The sequence below is a fragment of the Anolis carolinensis genome, chromosome 1 (genome assembly GCF_035594765.1).
Source record: "Anolis carolinensis isolate JA03-04 chromosome 1, rAnoCar3.1.pri, whole genome shotgun sequence".
Lineage (NCBI taxonomy): Eukaryota > Metazoa > Chordata > Lepidosauria > Squamata > Dactyloidae > Anolis > Anolis carolinensis.
The window spans coordinates 134,336,448-134,359,662 of NC_085841.1; the positions used below are offsets into that span (position 1 = coordinate 134,336,448).

A 23,215-nucleotide genomic window follows, 5' to 3' on the forward strand; every position below is an offset into this window, starting at 1 on the left:
AACAAAAAGAAAAGAAAAATAAAGTCCTAATTAGAGGGAGAGCAATAATTGTTTTTATCCAATTGCTGCCAGTTTAGAGGGCTAATCTCTGCCCACTTGGTTGCCTAGCAACCAAGGGACAGCCAGGTTTCAGTTAGGGGACAGGCAGATTTAGGCCTCACTTAGGCTTCTTCCACAGATTATCTAATTTGCACTGGATTATATGGCAGTGTAGACTCAAGGCCCTTCCACACAGCTATATAACCCATTTATAATCTTATATTATCTGCTTTGCACTGGATTATCTTGACTCCACACTGCCATATAATCCACTTCAGTGTGCATTTTATACACCTGTGAAGAAGGAGCCTCATATAATCCAGTTCTGAGCAGATAATATAAGATTAGAAATATACAGTAGAGTCTCACTTATCCAACGTAAACAGGCCGGCAGGATAAGTGAATATGTTGGATAATAAGGGATTCAGGAAAAGTCAATTAAACATCAAATTAGGTAATCGTTATACAAATTAAGCACCAAAACATCATATTATACAACAAATTTGACAGAAAAAGTAGTTCTATGCGCAGTAATGCTATGTAGTATTTACAGTAGAGTCTCACTTATCCAACACTCGCTTATCCAACGTTCTGGATTATCCAACGCATTTTTGTAGTCAATGCTTTCAATATATCGTGATATTTTAGTGCTAAATTCATAAATACAGTAATTACTATATAGCATTACTGTGTACTGAACTACTTTTTCTGACAAATTTGTTGTCTAACATGATGTTTTGGTGCTTAATTTGTAAAATCATAACTTAATTTGATGTTTAATAGGGTTATGCTTAATTCCTCATTATCCAACATATTCGCTTATCCAACGTTCTGCCAGCCCATTTATGTTGGATAAGTGAGACTCTACTGTACTGTATTTACAAATTTACCACTAAAATATCACAATGAATTTAAAACACTGACTACAAAAACATTGATTATGAAAAGGCAGACTGAGTTGGATAATCCAGAACATTATATAAGTGAATGTTGGATAAGTGAGATTCTTCTTTAATATGAAATAATTACTGGGATAGAATAATGCAGAACAATATAATCTCTAAAACCAGGACAGTAAATAAACAGGGGAATTCCACACAGGAAACAATCAGGGCCAGCTAACACCTCCCAACAAAGTATTCCCATCATCAAAGTCTGGCAAATCCTGTTTTCTCAGGGCCACAGACAGTAGAAGCACATAAAATATCGCAAACAATACCACTCTGAAAACAAGGGAATTCCAGACAGGAAACAATCAGGGCCAGCTAACACCTCCCAACAAAGTATTCCCATAATCAAAGTCTGGAAAATCCTCTGTTTTCTCAGGGCCACAGACAGTAGAAGCACATAAAATATCGCAAACAACACCACTCTGAAAACAAGGGAATTCCAGACAGGAAACAATCAGGGCCAGCTAACACCTCCCAACAAAAAATTCACTCAGGGAGGAAACAGCCAGGCTTTAAAGCTGCAAGGCCATTACATCCTAATCATTTTTCCTAATTGCAGCATTCATACTTGCCTCCAACAAAAAAAAAAAACCAATCAGAAATATTGTATATTCACAACCTTTAGGAAATAATATCCCCTGATGGCGCAGCGTGTTAAAGCGCTGAGCTGCTGAACTTCTGGACCGAAAGGCCACAGGTTTGAATTGGGGGAGCGGAGAGAGCCCCCACTGTTAGCCCCAGCTTCTGCCAACCCAGAAGTTCGAAAACATGCAAATGTGAGTGCATCAATAGGTACTGCTCCGGCGGGAAGGTAACGCCGCTCCATGTAGTCATCCCACATGACCTTGGAGGAGTCTACGGATAACACCGGCTCTTCGGCTTAGAAATGGAGATGAGCACCAACCTCCAGAGTAAGACACGACTGGACTTAATGTCTGGGGAAAACCTTTACCCTTGACCTTAACTACCACCAATTCCTCAATACTTTATTTCCCAGAACACCAGACTTCGCCACAGCAACGCGTGGCCGGGCACAGCTAGTTTATTTATATAATGCCATTGCTATATGGTGCTTTTACAAGTAAAAGAAAAGCAAAACAGTTCTCTGCCCTCAGGCTTCGAATGAAATGCCAGCTTTCATCACTCCCTTCCTTCCTGTCCATCTCTCCCTTTCTCAATGGGGCAATACCATTGTGCCATCCAAGAATCCATGTTCCTGAAAACTAGTATAACTCCACAAATAATCCATCCTCAAACAGTGCATTTAAATTCAAATGCTGAACAACAACAAATCCAAAAACAATAACAATACTGTAACACTGTTTTTCACCTGGAAAATCCACTTCATGATCGTCATCACTCTCCGAATTTTCACTACTGGTTTCAGCATTAGGAGGTGGTACATAATCTTCAGGAGGAGGAGTTACTGTGTAAATTTTCCTTGGAGTCAAATCCTCTCTCTTTTTATCTAGAAAATAAAAGCAAAAACGTAATTTTGGCTGCAACATTTGTTTGATTACTAGAACTTAGAGAATACTTGTAAATGTTCTTATACAAAACAGGAATGGATGTTTCAATGCACTGCCACACTTTATAAAAAAATTCTCATCATAAGATTTCTGCACTTTGGGACTGACACATTTTGTTTGTGCAAAAACAGTGTATTTTAACAAAACTCATCTTTGCATGGAAAATAGTGCATTTTGTGCATAGTAGGCCCTCCTTGTTCCTTTTCAGAAATAAAATTTTCATGAAAAGAGTTTCAAAATACAAAAAAGGGCAAGGGCCTATGTAAACTCAGCAAGGAGAAAACTTTTGAAATTCTTCATTCTTTTACAGCTGAAATACATTTAAACTTATACCCCTACTTTTCATTATCTGATAATGTAGCCTTGGAAGTAACAAGGATCTCAGTCACATCCTCCCAGTTCTGGAAAAACCTCAGCCAATTCTAAGGCAGTACAAATTTTTAAAGACAGGAAATAGTACAAACAGGGCAAGTACAAAAAAAGAAAAAGTTCACACCCCTAATGCATTCCAGGTTGCCTGTACCGCCCTGAGAGCGCCCAAATCGGGAGAAATGTTTTCTCAAATGGAACAAGAAACTCAACTAACAGATACACATCAACTACACAACTGCTCCATATGGAAGAGACTGCTGCATTTCACTGAATAATATCCCTTATCTAAGTTGAATTTGTATGTAAGTCGGATCAGAGACCTTTTTAAATGTAACTCCAGCCACACACAGACATATATTTAAAAAGATTTGGCTAGCATAAGGAAGGGTTAACACCCCTGTTGAATTTGTTTTGCTATCTGTGCCCCTGTTCAGAAGATGTCTCCTCACTTTCTGTCCCTATGATAATCGAATTTTGAAAAGAAAGAAAAGGCTTGTTGTGGAAACAAGGACTGGTGATAAAGCTTCAGTGGAGACCCCCTTTTCCCCATGATAATTCTCTCACTTTTTGTTGTCTCACCCCCATTTTTACTTGTTTGTAATTTGAGGATTGCCTGTATATAAAGCAAACCTGAATTTGTTATACTTTGGTCCCATATCCATATCTCATTATGTATATGGAAGTATTCCAAAAGCCTTCCCCCTCTAGCCATTAAAATAATAAATAAATAAATAATTACGAGGGCTATCCAGAAAGTAGATTATGTTTTGGAATTAAAAATGAACAAAGTATAGGAGAAAACATTTACCATATGTAGTTGAAAGCCAGACCCAAATACCACATCTCAACATATTCCCCATTGAAATCTAGGCACTTCTCATAGCAATAAAAGAGTTTGCAAAGTCCTTCCCAACCAAACTTTGCCGCTTGGCTTGCATCCTCAACTATGCGGGCATCCCTTCCCGCAGCTGCGCATGTGCATGCGCTCAACTTTCCCCCACGCTCGTCCTGTATCGCTCTTCTAAGGTTTTGCAAGAAGCACACCTTTCCTGTCCCAAAAAACGGTTGCCATAATCTTCCTTGCAAGCATTTGCAAAACAGAAGAGCGATCCAGGATGAGCGTGGGGGAAAGTTGAGCGCTATGAGAAGTGCCTAGATTTCAATGGGGACTATGTTGAGAAGTGGTATTTGGGTCTGGCTTTCAACTGCATATGGTAAATGTTTTCTCCTATACTTCGTTCATTTTTAATTCCAAAACGTAATCTACTTTCTGGATAGCCCTTGTACATACATACATACATACATACATACATATAACCTTTCTGGTCCCAAGTATTTTAGATAAAGGATACTCAACCTGTATGTTCTGATTAAGACCATTTGCAGATGTACATTTTCCCAGAATTGAGGGATATTGTTTCTTTCTCACCTACATGATTAAAGGACTAAACCCCTCACCTTATAAAAGTTATGAAAAAACTATAATATGGATGCATCCTCAGTATCTAATCAATAGCAGCTACATGTCTCTTTTCTCAATGTTCAATAATGCCAGTGGTAATAATTCTTCCACAAATGACAACACACTCTTGATTTCTACAAAACACACACAGGAATTTTGCAATCATCTATAGAATAATTTTGTAAAAACAGAAATCACCTTGTAGAAGAGTAAGAGAATCAGCACTCAAATGCAATTATAGTGTACTTCACAAAGGCTTTTAAAGGAATCTTCACAGGAACATGGCTACCGTTGTCAAAGTGCATTTTACTATTAATTTGTGGGTTTTACATCTATAACTACTGAGAAGTCCAATATAGTTCAAGGAACATCTACTCTCACAATGATGTTCCCCACAGGTCATCACTTCATCAGCTTTCTATACACATAAACTAGATTTCTGACTATACTAAAATGGACTCCTACTGATCCTAATGAGAAATCTAAAAAATTAGCATGCTTTCTTTTTGTTCAGCAATAGAAATAAGGAAAATTTAGGAGGCTAAATGGTCATTCCATCGCATCCCCTCAATGATGATGACGATGATTATAATGATGATGATAATAAAAAGAATAGTTCCAAAACAAAGGCCTTTCTCTCTCTCCAGAAGCTAAGGGAAAGTCTTTCACTTTTAGAGGTCAATAAAGAAACAGAGAAATAACACCATGAGATACAAACTGATTAATCATGCATTCTGAAGAGACAGACATAAAGTTAAAATTAATTGGAACTATTCGGTAGATTTGTTTCTTTAAATTCATGCTAAACCCCACGAACTGCAGAGTCTTGGGGCTGATTTCTTCTACCACTGTTGATTAATAATGAGGTGTTAATCAGCGCTGGAATTAATGAGAAACAAATGTGAAAGTTCTTCAGGATGTCAGAATCTATTGGAAGAAATCACTTTTGCTTTGGAAAAATTCTTATACATGTCATCAGGGTCTCTAGCAGAATTTTTCACACATGAACTAAAAAGAATTTGCAAAAGGTCTTGGGAAATACTAGAATTCTCAAACGTACTGTACCCTTTCTGAAAACACTGTAAGTTTTTATGCTTGGAAAGATTTCAAGACGAGACATCCAGAAGCCCATACACAGGTTGCTTATATGTAACTGCACTTCTTTGCATGGTCTTCTGTAAATTCATACCAATGAGTTAACTGGAACCTTCTGCAATCTGGAACCTTTTAGAGCTCTAGGGGATAGTTTTGGTGGTAACTCTGTCCACCATTCCGATAATATATAACAGGCATAGGCAAACTTCAACCCTCCCCCCACCCTGGGTGTTTTGGACTTCAACTCCCACAATTCTTAACAGCCTACTGGCTGTTAGGAATTATAGGAGTTGAAGTCTGAAACACCTAGAGGGGCAAAGTTTGCTCATGCCTGGTACATAATGGCATTGCCTCAGTTCAAGTTCCACTGTGGCAGAAACATTAGTATACATGGCAATTAGGGAAGGTGGATGATTGTTGTGTGAATTCACAGAAGACCATTCAAAGAACTACAGTTACAGGTAAGCAACCTGTGTTTCTTCTTTGTGGTCTCTGTGAATGCACACCCATGGGAGTCTAACAAGCTAATGCACAGGAGGAGGGTGACATTCCTGAGTGGTCAAGAAGCATCAGAGACAAGAATATCAAATAAGAAGAGGTTTACTGACCAAACCTTGGCATGTAAAATTTCAATAATTTACATTTCAGTGTAAATAAAAGTTTTGCAGCCCATCCCTGGACTTGTAAAGTTTGAAATATTTAAAAGTAAGCATTTCACCTTTGAATATCACTATAAAGCTTTCATCAAATGAAAAACAAACAGCACTACTTGTCTTCATTTGTGGGAATAGGCACTAAGGCAATAGGACACACAGGTATAATAATAATAATAATAATAATAATAATAATAATAATAATAATAATAATAATAAAAAACTTTATTTATACCCCGCCACCATCTCCCCAACGGGGACTCGGGGCGGCTTACATGGGGTCATGCCCAAAACCATACAATATGACAGAATATAAAACAACATATCATAACACAATTTAACAATACAATAAATAATAACATGTGAAGTGTCATAACCTTAAGAAGGCATATCTTAAAGCATGTAAAGCTATAGATTTCAAACAGTTGCCTGGGAGGAAAGGGTAGACTTTAAGGCTGTAGAACCCAACAAAGACAGGATAAGCCTGGAGATGAGGCAGCCCCATAAGGCATCTGACTTAACCATCACAAACACTTAATGGCTTATATCAGTAAATGGAAGTCAGGCAACTCAGGACAAGACAGCTCGACCAAAGTCAGTATTCCTTTTAGCTGCCGCATCTACCCTATAGCGGGGTGCAAAGCTGGAGGATTGGGACCAGTTTGCAGCCTGACAAATGTCTCGCAAGGGGACTCCCTTAAAGAAAGCTGCCAAGGACAAAGTTGACCTCATGGAAGGGTCCCCTAATGGTCCATGGAATGGTCCCCTTTGGGGAAGGTACCCCTGCCAGACTACAGATCAGGGGACAGTATATGTGACCCATCTGGACAGTTGTGGTCAAAATCAGAAGTCCAAACAAGCTTTGTTTGTGCACTACAAACAATTTAGGTATCTGGTGAAACTAAGCTACCCGATGGAGGCAGCAGGACAGGACCCACCTAACATCAAGAGAGGACAACTTTCTCTCAAGCTCTGTGGAAGGAGATAGGGGCGGGGAAGGCAGGTAACACAATGTCTTTGTTCAGGTGAAAATGGGAAACCACCTTTGATTGGAAAGAAATATCAGGTCTCAAAACCACTTTGGTATCATGGAAATGGAAGTAAGCTTGGTCAGTTCACAGTGCTGCAAGCTCACGGACCCTATGTGCTGAGGTAACTTCCATGAAGAAGACAGTTTTCTATCACAGCAGATGGAAACACAGGAGGCCATGGAATCAAAAGGTTTATTGGAATTGCATTGCGCAATGCAGTTAACCCATTGGTGTGCATTCACAGAGACCATGAAGATAACCTCTGTATTTTTGAGGGATCACAATTTCATGTCCCTTACACAGGTACACAGCAATATTTCTGCTTTGACAACACAACTAGGTCTCTTGGATATAGATTAGGAATTACTATTCCAAGCCATAAATGAGTAGTTAAATAGCTTCTCAGTTCATGTATTGCCTTGGGGGTTTCTATCTAGCAGCCAGGGAATGTACTGCCACCTTTAAAAAAAAATTGTATAGCACTTGATTGTAGAGCACAGTATGAATATTCAGCATTTATGAATGCACACTGTTGAAAGGAATTTAAAATAAATTATTTGTAGGCAACCTCTGTCTTCCCAATATGTGGTTTTATGCCGTTGTGCCGCACTTCTATTCCAATATTGTTTTTATCTTCTAATCCTATTAGGCAAAGGTTTGCTGCTGTTATGTGAACTACTTTTCATAACAAACAAGAAGTCAAGCATTTATCTTAAGGGATGATTTATTTGATACTTCTACTAATATATGTGGATCTTCAGAATACATACTGAGGATATTGTTTTATCTGACTACTTCTATGGTGTACAGCGATCAGAAAAAGAAAAAAAAAGTTAAAGGTAGCAAAAACCTATTGTATATTTTTGTAGATGTCAAATGGAGAAAGATAGGTTGCTATGGTTTCTTTGATACCATCTAGAGAAGACACCACAGATGAAACAATCTAGCAAAGACTGTTTGAGAACATTTGGGAAGAGATATAGGCCCAACAAAAACTGGGCATTACAAGCAGCAGTTTGTTGTTCTTGTTGTTGTTGTTATTAATGTACTTTTATCCTACTTTTCTCCCACGGATGGGACTCAACACTTTCAAACCAGACACAGAAACATTTGCAACATTTGTTGATCTAGAACATTATGAACGATCAGCCATCTTATTGACAGTTATGCCATGTTAGTATAATCAGTCAACAGAATACAAATTCTTAATGGAAAGGCGTTTAAAATGTCATATTCTACTTTACAATGAAATAATTACATTCTGTTGCTCCTTCTTGCCATAGTAATTAACTGCTAAAATTAATTGTTTAATCAGTCTGCAAAAGTGGTTTATTCCATTTATTACACTGCCAAAAAATTTCTCATGAATATGCATTGACAATATTTGGCTTGCTTGGCAGTGTATCACTGACACTGAATCCACAAATCAAAGTATTTTTTTTAAAAAACCCCACCTTCTAATGGAGACAAGAGAAAAGAAAATAATCTTTTGCAAGAACATGTGTGCAAATTCAAATGTTATTGAAGTCTAAGACCCTTCTATACAGCCATATAAAATCCGGATTATCTGCTTCGAACTGGACTATACGGCAGTGTAGACTCATATAATCCAGTTCAAACAGATAGTGTCAATTATCTGCTTTGATAATCTGGATTATATTACAGTGTAGAAGGATCCCAAGACAATAGCAATAGCAAAAGAGTATTTCTTTCCTTCCATGAGCACAGTAGCAGAAGAAACAGCACCCTGTTGATTTCTTAACTGAATTCTAAAAGAAATAATTAATGTATACTTTAAGACTTTATTTACAGCTTTCAGATACATTATTTTAATGGCAAATTGTTAAAAGTGACTTTTGATTCTTAATTAGATGGATGTTGGCTGAATGTTTAGGACAAGAAAATGTAGTTAGGCTGGGAAAAAACCTAACACATAATACAGTAGTGAAATTAAATTCAATATGAAAACCCAGGACAAAGAACGATGCATTGTTGTATTTTCTTATTCATTTACTTCTGAAAGCAATTTTCCTTATTTTGCCAGTTTCTCTACCTCATTCTAAGTATGACACACACACACAAAAATAATAATATATACAACATCTGAACAGAAGCCACAAACTCTCTCAATCTGAAGACTGCATTACCTGGTAAACTGGAGTACACTGACAGAGCTGCTGTATTCTCAGAGCCTTCTTGATGTGAATCTGGAGCTTTTGCAACAGTACTTGCCTCCACACTTGAAGAAACCACACCAGGAGGAATGGGAAAGAGTCTCTCCAGTACTTTGCTTCTGAACACTAAAAAGGGGATGATGAAATAGAGGGTTTAAATTGTTATTTAAAACTTCAAATGTTGTTCTTATGTGCCTTCATGGTGTTTCCAATTTATGGTGACCCAAGGCAACTCTATCTTGACAAGAGGTGTTCAGAGGGATACACCTTCCTCTGAGACTGAGAGAGTGTGAGCCCCTTCTACACTGCCATATAATCTAGATTATCAAAACAGATAAGTAGAAGGGGCCTGAGTTGCCTAAGGCCACCCAAGGTGTTTCTCTGCCTGAGAACAGATTCAAATCCAGGACTCATCGACTCCTGCTGGAATAATAAAAACAGTATACCACAGTCGCTCTCATAACTTGAGGCAGAGGCTCCTTCTACACTGCAGTTTAGAAGGGGCCAGAGATTAGATTTTCATCCAGTCTTTCTGTTACTCATTACTCTAGCCTTTCATTGCTACCACTTTATATAGCACAACCCCATATACCTGAAGGATATGTCCCAAGACATGCTGTGGACATGGAATCATGGGTAATAGCAAACGCTATATCCGGCCAGAAGCATAACATAGAATTTCATTGGAGGACCTAGAGATTCCTAAAACATTTCTGGGATAGGAGAACACCATATATACGTTAGTATAAGCTGAGTTTTTCAGCCCTTTTTAGGGCTGAAAAAGCTCCCCTCGGATTATACTCAAGTGAGGGTCCTGGCCGGTTTATATTCAGGTCAGCTTATACTCGAGTATATAGGTAATCAGAGTTGGACGTTCTTATCTTATTACAGTCTTATTATTATCTTAAATTACAATTTAATGTAAATATTCAAAAACATTTAACCTACTGGAGCCTCAATTAATGTAATTTTATTGGTATCTATTTTTATTTTTTAAATTTACCAGTAGCTCCTGAATTTCCCACCCTTGGCTTTTACTCAAGTCAATAAGTTTTCCCGTTTTTTTGTGGTAAAATTAGATGCCTCAGCTTATATTTGGGTCAGCTTATACTCAAATATATATGGTACTCTTTGGAGCATGAGTAAGTGAAACTATGGTTGTTGTTGTTGTTACTACTACTACTATTTTTGTTTATACCCCATTGTTCTCTCTAAAGAAAAAGACTGAACGCAGTAAAGCTTACAGTAAAACCAATAATATAAAATTTGAACCCTAAAAATGCAAATACTTAAATTAAATATTCACAGTAATACAAATAAGCAGACAAAACCTTTAAAATCGATTGAGACCTATTTATAGATCTAACCACAGCACCCGTGACTTGGTCTTAAAAACCACCTTCTTTAAAAGTCTGCCTGAAGAAAAAAAAAAAAGACAGCAAGGAGGGGGCCATTCTGACTTCCTTGGGAAGAAGGGAGTTTCGGAGTCGAGGGGCAGCTACCGAGTAGGAAGGCTTGCTCTCTCATTCCCACCAATTGAGCTTGCGATGGAGGTGGGACCGAGGGAAGGGCATCTCCTGAGGATCTCAGGGCCTGGGCAAGTTCATACAGGGAGATGCAATCAGCCAAGTATTCTGGACTTGTGCTATTATTGTGGAAAAGGAGATCATGCTGTAGATGCTAGCAAAAGCTGCAACTAGTCACTAGTTTATATAAAATTGTAATTAGAACTCAATCTTGAAGTTTTTTTTTAAAAAAATAAATAAATATGGTCCTAATGAGTATACATGAGTAATTTCGCTTCAAGTCTTTCCCAAATGCTTCCCAAAGTTATGCTTTGTCATTATAATGCTACACAGGTTCACAGAGAGAATTCACAGTTCTAAGGAAAATATTTCAATGATGTTCCTCTTTACCCTGGAGTTTTTCAGTAAAAAGATAGAAGCCATGAACAAGAAAATGACACCTGTGCCTCCAGGGCAACTAACTTTAAATCCCCAGAAAAATAATTAGAATATTGCCTAGGGACAAAAATGTCACTCAGTGGTTTTATGAATTCCCAGGTACAAAGTTATATCAACATAGAAAATGCATATTTCCTCTTTCATATCATGTACCTTACTTGGAACAATGAACAGGACTTATTTCAAATGGAAAAAGCACACAAGCTGCTTTAGTACTGGAAAAGATATACTTTTGAGCATGAACATGGGAAATTGTTGCCTTTTATCACTGGTCTAAATTTTCCTGTAGGGAGATTTCCCCTTGTGTAAATTTCAGTATAAAGAAGATACTTCAGGGAGGGTGTGCACAGCCTTCAAGGAACTGGGAATGCTTCTGTTTGATGTTTTGTTCTTATGTTTGATACAATAGGTTGCATTTTTAATTTAATTTTAGTTGTTAAATCATAATTTGTTTTTTTTTATGCTAGATTGTCAATTTTTGTTATTATGGGTGTACTGTTGTTGTGTTCGGGCATTGAATGTTTGCCTTTTATGTCTGGAATCCACCCTGAGTCCCTCTGGGGAGATAGGGCGGAATATAAATAAAGTTTTTTTATTATTATTCAAAAGAGATAGAAAGAGAGCAACACACACCAAATGATGTTACCTTTATAGAATAAAATGCTGGATTTGCTATTTTGGGATTTGGGATATTGCAAGCACAATTCACTGACAAACATGTTTTAGTGCCTTTAATAGTGGGGAAAGTAGAGGAATCTGGTACTTATTTTGCATTCTCTTGGGACAGACTGACCTCTTGCTTTTCCTGCTGAAATAAGAGAAGGGAATGGTTACTTTATTGACAAGAGTTAAGGCACACTACTCACATTGCCCCATGGATAACATGACCCATGTTTTGAGATTTATTTTTTGACTAAAATTTCTAGACTTATACATGAATATATCTTTTTTCTGCAAATTGCCAAAAGTTATTGGGAAAATGCACAAAAGGTCATGTAATAGTGTCTAGACAGGGAAGATTGCTTCGAATTCTTTGTTCTTTCATGTATGGAAGAACAAAATGCATTAAGATTTGCATATGTGTAATTCACCAACTGACAATGTACTACTTAGAAGTAACACTGATGGATCTTTATCATTTAGTTCCAATATAGAAATGAACCGAAGTCAAGTTGAAGGCATTGTCTATTTTCATAAATGGGGAAAATACTGAAAGTAACTCATGATACCACATCAAATAAAATGGTATGAAGTCAGTACACTCCTTGCTTCATCATGCACCAGATGTCTGGGAGTGCATCTACATAGTAGAATTAATGCAGTTTGACACCACTTTAATTGCCATGGCTCAATGCTATGGAATCTTGGGAGTTTGTAGTTCTATAAGATATTTTGCTTTCTCTTTCAAAGAGTGCTGATGTCTTACCGTGAATTTCACGATTCCATAGCACTGAAACATGGCAATTCAATTGTACTGTACAGTACAGGGTTGTCTGAAATGGCTGAAATCCATTCTCTTTTCATTTCAAATTTTGGGTGCCCCCCATTTTGTTTTTGGGAAGATTCTGAGAGATTAGGAGGAGGGGCTCTTTGGATTTGTAATTCGGGCTCTGGAGTTTTGTTTTCTGAAAACAGAAGGGGGGGCACCCAAAATTTGAAACAAAAACAGAATGGATTTCTGCTGTTTCGCACACCCACTAGTATGCATGCACCCTTGAAAAGGAATTATAATTACAGTACTTCAGAGGCACTGGACAAACACTTACAAACAAGTTTATATAACCTCAATATCTAGTTATGTCACGACCCAGGCTGCAGAGCACCAATAACCATACACAGAGGCCAGAATCTATCTAATATCTTTATTGTAGGAATATATAAAGTTAATAAAAACAAGTGTAGAAAATAGTCCAGAATTAGACCTTTCAGGAAAGGTCAGAATTAGTCCAAAAAAGCAATGTCCAATAAGAAATATTAAGGTCCAAAGTTGTAATCCAATAACCGAAACACTCACTTTGCCAAGCAAAGTGAGGGGAGATGACAAGGTCCTTTAGTCCATGAAACTTGAGCGAGGCTAGGAAATAACTTGATACTTGAAACAAGGCTTGAACGTGGAACAAGATAACTAAGAACAAGAACAAGGTCCGTGGAATAACTTGATAAATCCGTGGAACAAGGCAAGGATTGATCCTGGGAAACAAGGCAAAGTCCGTAGATAAACAAAGGCTGGGAAGCAAGGCGAAGGCTGGATAGCAAGGCAAGGCTTGAGCAGGAGCGAGGCTTGAACCGGAGCGCGCTGTCCAGACACAACTCGCTCCGTAGGCTGACGAATTGACTCCGCGAAGTTACTACGCGGGTAAAACACCTAAATAGAGTCTAGCTTCCCGCCGAAGCAGTTCTCTGGGAATCAGAACCGAAAGCTAACTCTGAGACCAGATGTGAGACTCCCCAAAGATTCTCACGAAAAGCAGTCTTAATTGGCCACATTCTTAGCTGCAATCCTCGCACTCCTGCGCGAAGCTGAATCCAAACTTCTCTGTTGTTTACAAAACTCCCGGCGCAAGAATACGGGAGAAGTAGGCTCTGGGCTTGTTTGACATACTTCTGGGAGACAACTTTCTTGCAGGTGCAAGGTTCCCAGATCTGCCTGGGAAAGATCTGGCTGAGAGGAATCCAGTTCAGACTGGGAAGGTAAAAAACCCAAGTTTTCATCTTCATCAGGAATTACAATGTCCTGAGCAGGACTACAAGGCCCATGAGTCATCACAAGTTACTTAATTTTCAAATCTTCTGTCCTCACGGGGTCAAAGAACTTGAATAAAAATTAATGGTGGGAGTGGGGAAAATGCAACATCTAATGATAATGTTTGATGTGAAATTGCCATGCTGTCTGATACTTAAGCCTAGACTATAACCAGAATATGTTCACAAACAATGTGACATTTTTAAAAATATGTTTTTATTGTAGATACCAGCGAAACAACAACAAAATCCATCAACATACACATCCAATCACATATTCTTGGTAACATTACACTTGCTAGTTCCACTTTTATCTCCCATTTATGTCCAGTAGTTTTTCACCTCTCCCCCCTCCCCCTCCCTCTGGGAACAGTACTTTCTTTCATTCAGATATTATTTTAATTGATCAATCGTAAGTAGAGAATGATTCAATTCTTTATATTTTCTTTGTCCTTTGACTTCATCTATCAATCTTCCCCATTTCAGCTCCCAATTCTTTTTGATTCGGCCTGATATATATTTAGTTCTCCTTTCAAGGAAATAATCCTGAAGCATAAAATCAATTAGGTATTCATACCATTTTTTAACTTCCCACTTTGTTTGCTCTTTCCAACCCAAGGCAACTGTTGCTTGAGCGGCAACTATCATGTATTTTATAATTTCCCCCCAGTCCTTAGTAATTTTGTTTTTATCTAATTTCTGGATGAAGAATTCTTTATTTTTCAAAATCAATTTATGTCCTGTTAAATCTTCAATTTCCTTCTTTACCTTGTTATAAATTTTTTGTACTTTATCACATTCCCACCACATATGAATATATGAGCCAGTTTTCCCACATCCATGCCAACACAATTTTGTGGTTGTTTTAGTTATATAAGCTAATTGGATTGGGGTTCTATACCATTTAGTCAGTATTTTCCTTTGGGTTTCTCTTATCTTTATCTGCTTGATTTTTTAAATTGAATTGATCCAGTATTCGATGTCAGGGTCGTTAATGTTCATGTCCTCTTTCCATATCTCGGCCAATGTTTGTTTCAATTTATATTGTTTTTCAATTAATTTCTTATAAATAAAACCCATCAGGCCTTTTTCCTTTTCTAATTTTTTAAAATTTGGTCAAAATCTGTTTCTGGACCTTCCTTTTTCTTCCAATTCATAATCCTTTGTTTCAGTCCACTCCAAAGAAGCCAGTTACTTTGCCCACAAATGTCTTTTATCATTTCCCAATCCTTAATTGTCCCGTCTGGGTTTAAGAGGTCTCTTATCAATTTCATTCCATTTTGTTTAAAATTTGTTATCGCTTTACCAAATACCTGTTCCTTTTTATTATTTAAAAACTCTATTGGGAGTATATCTACTTTATTTATTGGTAATTTACCTTGCCATTTTTTCCAGCACTCCATGGATGAGATCATTGGTCCTCCTTTAATTTCTTTTAGAGTTTTATTATCTACCCATCCTTTTAAACATAGGCAACTGTGCCATCCGTTTATTGTTTTTTCGATTCTGACCCATCTTCTTGAGTCATAAAAATCTAATTCTAACAATCTTGTTAATTGGCAGGCTTCATAATAGTCTTGCAGATTGGGTGCCCCCCACCCTCTGTTCTGTTCTGAGGAATAGAATACTGAATTGGGAATTCTATTTTTATTTCCACCTGTAATCCAGGTTTTTATTGAGTTGTCCCATTTCTTAATTATTTTACTGGGGATACTATATGGAAGGGCGTGAAATAGGAATAGAAATTTGGGGAGAACCATCATTTTGACTATCGTAATTTTGTTTGACATATCTCAGTTCCGATTATTCCAATTACAAATTTCATTGTTTACTTTTTTCCATAAATGGTTATAATTTAATTGAATTATGTTGTTTAAATTTTTGGGAATATAAACGCCTAAATATTTTAACTTCTTTTCTCCTAATCTTATCCCAGATATGGTCTGTATTTCTTTTAACTCTTTCCAAGACAGATTTTTACGTAAAATTTCTGATTTTTGAATATTAATGGCCAACCCCGACAGATTCTCATTTTTTTTTACGGTATGAATAACTTCTTTTATAGATTCCACTGGTGATCCCATTAAAACCATGGCATCATCCGCAAATAAATTAATTTTGATTAATTCCCTTGCAATTTTGAAACCTTTAATTTTGTCATCCTCCCTAATAAAATTTGCTAAAGGTTCTATTGCCAAAGTAAATAGAATAGGGGAGAGTGGACAGCCTTGTTTAGTTCCACTATTAATCTTGATTATTCTTGTCCTGGCTCCATTTATAAGTAATTTTGCTTGGTTATCTTTGTAAAGTTCCTTAATTACTTCACAGAACTCTCTCCCCAAATTATATTCTTCACAGACTTGCTGAAGATAATGATGGTTGACCGTGTCGAATGCTTTGTAGACATCCAATTTTAATAACAAAAGTTTTTCTTTTTCTCTAGTAACTTGATTGATTGCACTGAGTATATTTCTAATTGGGTCTGCAAGTCTTCTATTTTTAATAAAACTGTATTGGTTTTCCCCTATTAGTTTTGGGATTATGTCTGTTAATCTATTAGCAAGTTTTGTAAAAAATTTATAATCAACGTTGCATAGGGTGATTGGCCTGTAAAAGTTGGGGTCGGACTCGTCTTTATTGGGTTTTAAGATTGTGATTATTTCGGATCTTTTCCATGTTTCAGGAATTATTCTATTCTTTAGTATCTCATTAAATAAGATTTCTAAATTTGGAATAATTTCTGATTGAAATATTTTATAAAAGTTAGAGGTAAAACCATCAGGTCCGGGGGAAGAGTTTGGTTTAAGATTATTAATAACTTCTTCAGTTACCTTACTAGTAATAGTTTTGTTTAGTCCTATTTGGTCCTGTGGGTCTAATTTTCTTACAACAATTCCCTCTGACCTTTCTGTTTTTTTGTTTGCATACAACTTTTCATAATAACTTGCCATTATTTCTCTCAATTCTTCTTCCTTGGTTTTAATTTGTCCATTCCCATCCTTTAATTTTGTTACCATATTTCTCCCTTTCTTTTTTTTAAAAATAGCTTGCTAATCTTTGTGTTATTTATAGAGTTGACCTGGAAGTCATTTTTTTTACAAATAAGTATTTTTTGTTACTTCAATTTTTTCCAAATCTTCTAATACCTTCTTATTCTCTTTCCATCTTTCTTTATTTTGAACTAATGGGTTTTTTTTGGAAATTCTGAAATAATTTGTCTCCTTCCTTTTTTTTTTTTTTAATTTTTTATTGTTGTTTTGTCATCTTATCCCACTCCCACCCTCCCACCCTCCCCTCCTTGTACATACACTTTATACAACAAACTACAGAAGTTACATTTGAAATATCAATCTCAATCTTAATTTTTCCACTCCACATCTTAGTACATTCTCTAAATAGTTCTTAACTGGTTCCCACATCCCCTTGATTATTGCAATATTTTCAATTTTATCTATATTATTCCATTTGCAATTTGTGATTTCTACATTTAACATATCAATTATATACTTATACCAATTCGTCAGAGTCCATTTTGTTTTATCTTTCCAACCGCTCACTAAAACAATTTGTGCACATGCTATTAATTTGTCAATCATTTTTTCTTTTTGTATATTCTTCACTTCTGTTATCCTTGCATGTAGTACATTTCTATTAACTATTACTATTTGTAGATTTAGCATTCTATTGATTTCTCCTTCAATCATTCTCCAGTATTCTTGCACCCGATCGCACTCCCATATCATATGATTGAACACCCCTCTTTGTTCACAACCGTGCCAACACCTATCTTTCATCCCTGGTAAAAACCGTGAAAGTTGTGCAGGAGTTCTATACCATTTTTGTAACATTTTCCTTCTTGCTTCCCTTAATACATTGTACTTTTCTTTTGCTATATTACTTATTTCCCTTTGTATATCTTCCCTCTAAATTTCCATGTCCATTCTCCATGTTTGGAAAATTTCCTCTACTATTTCTTCTTTTACCGTTATAATTTGTTCATACAGATCTCCTGCCACCTTCTTTTCCTCTCTCAAACATTTCCTAATCGCCTTCTCAAATGGACTGTCCTGTTCTCTAATTTTTTCTCTCAATCTAAAAATTTCCTGTCTTATAGCCCAGCTTTGAATCCAATTCCCTGATCCTATCCAATTCTGAATTTCTTTTTGTTCTACAGGGTCTCCATCTATTGTGTACAAATCCTCCACTAACCTTTTCCCTCTACTTTCAATTGATCTCAATGTTCTGCCTATAATTTCGTTGTTATTGTAATTAATTTGCCATATAGTTGCCATCTTATTCTCATTGCCTGGACTTAGCTTCTTCTTTCTTTTTTTCCACACTTTTATTGTTCCTTTAAAAGGTTCCTTAAATTCTGCTTCTTCTCTCCTACTCCATTCCCTAAATATTATTTCTTTTTCTTTAGTATTATTTATTATCTTCTCCATATTTGCCCATTTTTTTTTAGTATACTGTATTTCCAATAATCTTTGGATTTGAAACGCATCGTGATAGACTTCTAAACTTGGAATCCCCCAGCCTCCCTCTTCCTCTTTTGCATTTAACCATTTGTCCCTTATTCTGGGCCTTTTTCCTCCGACTGCCCATTTTCTTATTCTCCTGTCCCATGTCTTTAGTGTCTTCCTATCTACTGTGTTCGGTAATGTTTGAAATAAATATGTCAATTTTGGTATTATGAACATTTTTAGTGCCCTTATTCTGTCCACTCTTGTTAATGTTTTTCCTTCCCAATTCTTAAACTGTTTCTCTATTACCTTCCATTTTTGTTTATAATTCCCCTTGACTATACTCTTTGGGTTTTTATATATCCATACTCCTAAGTATTTCAGCTTCTTTAATCCTAATCTTAACCCTGATATTTTCCTAATCTCCAGTTGTTCCCTTGGTGGGGTATTAAGACATAGTATCTCTGACTTTTTAATATTAACGAATAGTCCTGATATATTTTTAAATTCTTCCAGTTTTTTAATAATATCTTTTACCATAATTAACGGTTGACTTGTAATAATCATTGCATCATCGGCAAAGAAATTAAGCCTTATTTCTTCCTTTTGTCCTCCTCCCTTTTCTATTTTGTACCCTGTCCAATTGGTGCTATTCCTGATACTTTCAGCTAGCATTTCTATCGCTATTACAAATAAAGTGGGGGATAATGGACAACCTTGTTTTGTACCATTTAAAATTGGTATCTCTCCTGTCCTTCCATTATTCACCCTTATTTTTGCTTTACAGTTGCTGTACAATTGTTGCAGCGTTTTGCAAAAGTTTTCCCCCATATTCAACTGTTGACATAATCTTAACAGATAATTGTGATTGACTTTATCAAATGCTTTGTAAACATCCAATTTGAGAATTCCCATTTTTTTCTTATTCGAATTTGCATGATTCATTGCAATTACTACATTTTTTATTGGATCCCCAATTTTTCTTCCCTTCACAAATCCATATTGATCCTCTTTGATTATTTTTGGCATTATTGTTTCCAATCTTTTTGCTAAAATTTTTGTAAATATTTTATAATCTTGATTGCATAGACTAATGGGTCTGTATGACCCTGGTTGTGTTAAATCTCTCCCCTTTTTGGGTATAGTTATAATTTCTGATACTTTCCATGTTAGGGGGACTTTTTGCTTAGTGTATATTTCATTGAACAATTCTGTTAGGTGTGATGCCAACTCTTCCATAAATGCTTTATAATATTCTGCTGGAAATCCATCTGGCCCTGGTGACTTGCCTCCCTTTAACCCTTTAATTGCCCTTATTGTTTCCTCTTGCGTTATTGGTTGGTTTAATAACTCTCTGTCTTCCTCTGCAATTTTTTCTCTGATATTTAAGTTCCCTTGCATTACCCTCTCTTCCTTATATAGATTTTTATAATATTTTGCCATTATCTCCCTAATCTTACTTTGCTCCTCTTGTTCTTTCCCATTTTCGTCTTTCAATCTCTTTATCCATGTTTTTTCTTTTTTCTTTTTCAAATAGTAAGCCATCCTCTTCATTGATTTTATATTCCAACTTTGGGAATAGCTTTTAACGTATAGATATTTATTTATTATATTCCTTTCCTCAAATGCTTCTAATTGGTTTTTTTTCTCCTTTAGCTCTCTCCAAATCTGTCTATCCTTAGTCCTTTTATGTTTGTCTTGCAGGGTTTCTATTTCTTTTATTCTCTTATCCTGTTCATTCCTCCATCTTCTTCTAAGATTTACCTCTAAACTTATACAGTGACCCCTTATCACTGCCTTACTTGCATCCCAAATTATATCTTTAGTTACTTGTCCATTGTCATTGGTCTCAAAATACTTATTTATTTCTTTCCTAATTGTTTCATATTCTTCCTCTCTACTGTTTAAAACTGTGTTATATCTCCAGGTTCTTTCTTTTCTTTCTATTTCTAATTTTACTTTTACTCTTAATGGTGCATGATCCGATAAATGTATTGGAAGTGTTTTTGCTTCTAGAATCACTGATTGGTTTGTATTTTTCCCCAGAATATAATCTATTTTGCTATATGTGTCATGTCTTCCCGAGTAATATGTCCATCTATTATTCTCTGGTTCCCCTTCTAATAAATCATTCATGTTGTATTCCCTTATATTTAACTTTCTATTACTATTTTGCCTTGTTGTTACCAATTCCAGGTTATAATCTCCTGCACAATACACTTCTCCTTGTGCAAACTTATCAATTTCCCCAAATAGCTTTTTTAAATACTTTTTTTGATTTTTGTTTGGGGCATATATACACACTAAAGTGATTCTAATTTTTTCAATTTTCCCTTTAATCATTACCCATCTCCCATCTGAATCCCTTTTTACCATTTCCACTTGGAAGTCTATTGTATTTTTAATTAAAATTGCCACACCCCGTGCTCTATTTGAACCTCTCGATTCATACACCTGTCCCCAAATCCTATCATTAAATAATGGAGTATGGTCCTTTCTCTTATGACATTCTTGTAAAAGCAGAATGCCAACTTTATAATCCTTTACCATTTTCATAACTTTTACCCTTCTTTGTGGAGTTGATAAACCATTAACATTATGAGACATTATTACTACTTCACCCATAACCAGGTATTATTTGCATTTACCCTCCTGTAGTTTCTTTCCCCTGTCTGCTTGTCTTCCCATCCTCCCCCATGCCCCCCAGAGTCCAGACCTCTCCCTCCTCCCATCAGAGGGAGACCTGAAAGAGTTTTCCCTTTGTTCTCTTCCATTCCCAGACTCCCTCCCACCGGTGACTGCGTTGCCATCCACTGCTCTCCCCTCCTGCATCATCTTTTACCCCTTTAACCCCATTTGTCCAAATTTCATTATTCCACAAATGTTAGGCTGTTCATTCTTAAGTCTCTGTACTAGATCTCGTTTCAATTCTTCTATTCTCCTCTCTAATTTTCTGTTTTTTAAGATCTCTTAATTGTTTTTCTATAGATTTAATTTGTTCTAAATCCAGGTCCTTCAAATTCCTTAAAGTTCTCTTTTCTTCCCTGTCCTTTGGATCTCCCATTGCAAATAGACTCTGAAGTAAGTCTGTCTCTGTTGGTCCGCCTCTCTCTGCAGTCTCCAGCTCCCTCGATGCTTCTTGTCCAGTCGGCTTGTCCTTGGTCTTATCTGATTCCTCCTCCAGACCGTCTGTTTCTTTTCCGTCTGTATCCAGTTTTAACTGTTTAAGCATTTTCCTCCCACTTTCCAAGTCGGAAGCTTTATATAATTTATTGTCTTTATATACAATTAGGGTGGCTGGAAAAGCCCAGGTATAACGTTGTCCTTTCCTTTCCAAAGTTCCTGTAATTTCCCTCATTTCTGCTCTCTTTCCCAATGTCTCTGAAGATAAATCCAGGAGTGGCCATACTTTACTGCCAGCCAAGGTCAGGTTCTTCATTTTCCTCAATTTTCGATAAACAATGTCCCTTTCAGCCTCCCTTGTGAACCGTATCAAAATATCCTTGGGTTTCCTGCCTCCTCTGAAAGCCCAATGTATCCTCTCGATTCCTTGCGATGGGACCTGAGCATTTGTTGCAAGCCACTCAGCTATAACTCCCTTCAGATTCTCCTTTATCTGAAGACTCTCTCCTGCTGCTCTCAAACGCAGATTGGCTCTTCGGGATCTGTCCTCGAGGTCAGCAACTTTATCTAGAAGTTTTCTATTAATGTCTCTCAGAGTGATTAATTCACCTTTTTGTCTTCTGATCTCCGCTGCTGCCTCCTTAAACTTTTCTTGGCATTCTTCCACTTTATTCTCTATCAGCCCGAGTTTGCTATTAATTTGTGTGATTTGCTCTCTTGTCTGCTCATTTCCCTGTCTTAAAATCTCCATGTTTAATTTAAGATGTTCCAATGTAGTTATAATTTTGTTCAATTTTTCTTCCTCCCCTTCCTTCTCCTTTCTGTCCGCCATACTCACAGTTGTCCGAACTTCTGTTTGGATTCTGAGATTTATGGCTTCAGTCACCTTTGATTGTGACCTCCCAGCCTTCTCTCTTTTCTCCTTTGATCCGGACTCCAGTTAAGGAGAGATTTATGACCCTTTATGGGCTTTTTGAGGCTTTAATTGCCTTTATAGTTAGGAGAGCAATTAGGCACGTCTACTCTCGTTGACACATGCGCAGCTCCTCCAATTTGTCTCCTTCCTGTTTTAGTTCCTCTCCTCTCTCTTTTAATCTTTTTTTAATACCGCATTCCATTGTGATACATTTTCCTCTAATCACTGCTTTAAAGGCATCCCAAAGTCAGGCGATCTATTTATTCTAAAATAATGTTTTATTTCTTCTTTTGGTTCCTGTTTATCTTGTTCCTTGAATGTAACCAGTGGGTTAAATCTCCATTTATATTCTATCTTCCTACTGCTAATTTAAGAAAGAGTGGAGCATCATCTCCTGGCCACCTACTTCCCACTGATGTTTCAATTATAGGCCATGCATTATTATTACCAACAAAAAAAAATAATCTAGTGTAGAAAATGAATTGTGCCTGGCTGAATAAAATGTGGGGGTGTCCACTCTTTTTCCAGTACTTTCATTGACTTCCTGAATATTCCATTTCTTAAAATTAACTTTATTCCCCCCCCCTTCTTTCTTTTCTTATACAGATCTAAATTCAGATTCCCCCCCCCCCCCCCAATAATTATATCCCCCTCTGCCTCTTGATCTATTTTTTTAAAAAGATTTTATTAATGAATCTTTTT

At 36.6% G+C, this 23,215-nt stretch overlaps 1 protein-coding gene across 4 annotated transcripts in view; it reads right to left on the bottom strand.

Annotated features, from left to right (window-relative positions):
- The window catches only part of erich1 (glutamate rich 1), a 113,099-nt gene that overhangs the window by 75,304 nt on the left and 14,580 nt on the right, over window positions 1-23,215 (bottom strand). For 3 of the 4 annotated variants that reach the window (XR_010002332.1, XM_003215479.4, XM_062969102.1), the window contains exons 2-3: window positions 9,279-9,431; window positions 2,320-2,457 (exon numbers count right to left, since the gene is read on the bottom strand). Coding sequence is in view for 3 of the 4 variants with exons in the window: in XM_003215479.4 (XP_003215527.2) it covers window positions 2,320-2,457; window positions 9,279-9,431 (291 nt within the window). In the remaining variant the exon portion in view is untranslated. The remainder of the gene's footprint in view (window positions 1-2,319; window positions 2,458-9,278; window positions 9,432-23,215) is intronic. The other variant, XM_062969103.1, reaches the window with a different exon arrangement.